The 1,922-nt window shown below is 50.0% G+C and overlaps 1 protein-coding gene across 1 annotated transcript; it reads left to right on the top strand.

Annotated features, from left to right (window-relative positions):
• The first annotated feature begins 576 nt into the window (after positions 1-576).
• Positions 577-1,729, top strand: LOC106944026 (serine/threonine-protein kinase pim-2-like). Its single transcript, XM_015027299.1, has 4 exons — positions 577-1,017; positions 1,093-1,262; positions 1,328-1,504; positions 1,578-1,729. Exons 1-4 carry the CDS (start codon positions 833-835, stop codon positions 1,727-1,729), a joined length of 684 nt encoding a protein of 227 aa, XP_014882785.1. The 5' UTR covers positions 577-832.
• Positions 1,730-1,922: the final 193 nt, after the last annotated feature.

Raw genomic sequence — 1,922 nt, 5'->3', positions numbered from 1 at the left:
CAGAGGTCGGCCTGTAATTCTGCAGTAGTGATTTGTTTAGATTGTTCTTTTGATCAGTGGTTTGATAACTGCTGTTTTCAAAGCCTGGGGGAAAATACCTGAAGAGAGCGATGAGTTTAATATTTGGATCAGATAATTAGCAATTTTTCATTCATTAGCAGTTTGTTTCTGGTCTCCGGTAGCAGAAGTAGGACTAAACAGAACAAATATTATAAGTCACGTATCTTTAAATAAACTTCACTATATTTATATAAGCCATTATTAAGACGGAGTTTATTGTGTCATGTGTTGTTTTAATCTATGTTTATTGCAGAATAATAATAAAACAGTTTTTATGAGTTATAGTAACATAATATATGTGTGTTGGTGGTTCTGCGTTCTGATCCAGGGATGGAAGCCTTCAGCCTGCGGTACCACTGTGGCCCGCTGATCGGCAGCGGCGGCTTCGGTTCTGTGTTTTCGGGTAACAGATTGTCAGACGGACTTCCAGTTGCCATAAAGAAGATCCCCAGAGACAAGGTCTACTGCTGGGCCAGACTGGTGAGGTTAAACTCCAGAACCAGAACCAGTTCAGTTTCCACCTGAACCCAGGTGTCTGCTGTACAGCAGAACCGCAGGAGGGATGGGGGGGGGTGTTCCTTGGAAACCTGTGATGGTTCCATCACAGGGAGTCATACCGACCTACCCAAATATGAGACCGATCATGATTGAGACCCATTTGGCTTGGTTCTGATTCTGTGGTGAATTAAATAGTTCCTTTATTTAATTCTTTATTCCTTTTTTTAACTCACATCTTGACTTCCCACAGAGTGACGAGCTCAAAAAGGTTCCCATGGAGATAGCCCTGCTGCAGCGGCTCTGTGAGGTCGGTGGTCACGGCGGCGTGATCTCCATGCTGGACTGGTTCGAGGTGGAGGGGCAGGGCTTCATGCTGGTGATGGAGCGGCCGCTACAGTGCCAAGATCTTTTTGACCTGGTCACGGACAGCGGCGGGTTGCCCGAACGCCTCGCTCTAAGGTGGGCCTGCGCTCGTTACTTTGGTGACATGCTACGACCCTGGGCGCCCTGATGACTTGGCTCCGCCAAACGCAGGTTCTTCAGGCAGACGGTGGAGGCGCTAAAGTTCGTTCACGCGCACGGCATCGTGCACAGAGACGTGAAGGACGAGAACATCTTGGTGGACACGCGGACGCTGGAGGTCAAGCTCATCGACTTCGGCTCCGCTGCTCTGCTGAAGGAAAAGGCGTACGACGACTTCGAAGGTATGGAGCCGCTGGGGCTAACGGGTCAGTCGGTTGGCGGAGCCTCATCTGTCCCCTCCCTACAGGTACAAGAGTCTACAGCCCACCTGAGTGGGTCCAGGCGCAGTCTTACCACGCTGAACCGCTCACCGTGTGGTCGCTCGGCATTCTCCTCTTCAACATGGTGTGCGGAGACATTCCGTTCCACTGCGACGAGGAAATCATAAAGGCCACGCCCTATTACACTCGACATGTCTCTAAAGGCAAGTGCCGACCTGCTACTCCCTAATAGTTTGAGTTGTGTGTGGTGCTGACTATGTCTGCCACTTCCTGCAGAATGCAAGGCTCTGATTGATTGGTGTCTGTCGCTCCGGCCGGAGGACCGCCCCTCGCTGGAGCAGATCCTGATGCACCCCTGGATGGAGGTCGGGGAGAAAGAGAAAAACGAGGAAGGGGAGCACAGCTCGCTGCCCTTTGCAGCGCTCTGAACCGGGTCAGAATGGAAAAGGAAATATAGTCACTTTTATTTCATCAATAGCTGCTCCTCTTCCTCACCGCTCCAGGTGAGGAAGAGTGATGAAGAGGTGGAAAGCTGAACTCTGACTGATTTTTCATTTTTTGTCCAATTAAAACCGATTTAAGTTTTGCTGAAGTCTGGACATTGGTGCAAACCTTCACCGC

The sequence above is a fragment of the Poecilia latipinna genome, unplaced genomic scaffold (assembly GCF_001443285.1).
Source record: "Poecilia latipinna isolate Pla-1442-1.1 unplaced genomic scaffold, P_latipinna-1.0 Scaffold6637, whole genome shotgun sequence".
Lineage (NCBI taxonomy): Eukaryota > Metazoa > Chordata > Actinopteri > Cyprinodontiformes > Poeciliidae > Poecilia > Poecilia latipinna.
The sequence above is the reverse complement of the archived record's forward strand: the minus strand, read 5'-3'. Positions and strand labels throughout refer to the sequence as shown.

Bases quoted from the DNA above. Each gene is read 5' to 3' on its own strand.
- LOC106944026 (XM_015027299.1), top strand. From the start codon at position 833: ATGGAGATAGCCCTGCTGCAGCGGCTCTGTGAGGTCGGTGGTCACGGC. The intron at 1,018-1,092 runs GTGGGCCTGCGC...CGCCAAACGCAG, and splicing joins CCCGAACGCCTCGCTCTAAG to GTTCTTCAGGCAGACGGTGG. The intron at 1,263-1,327 runs GTATGGAGCCGC...CCCTCCCTACAG, and splicing joins GGCGTACGACGACTTCGAAG to GTACAAGAGTCTACAGCCCA.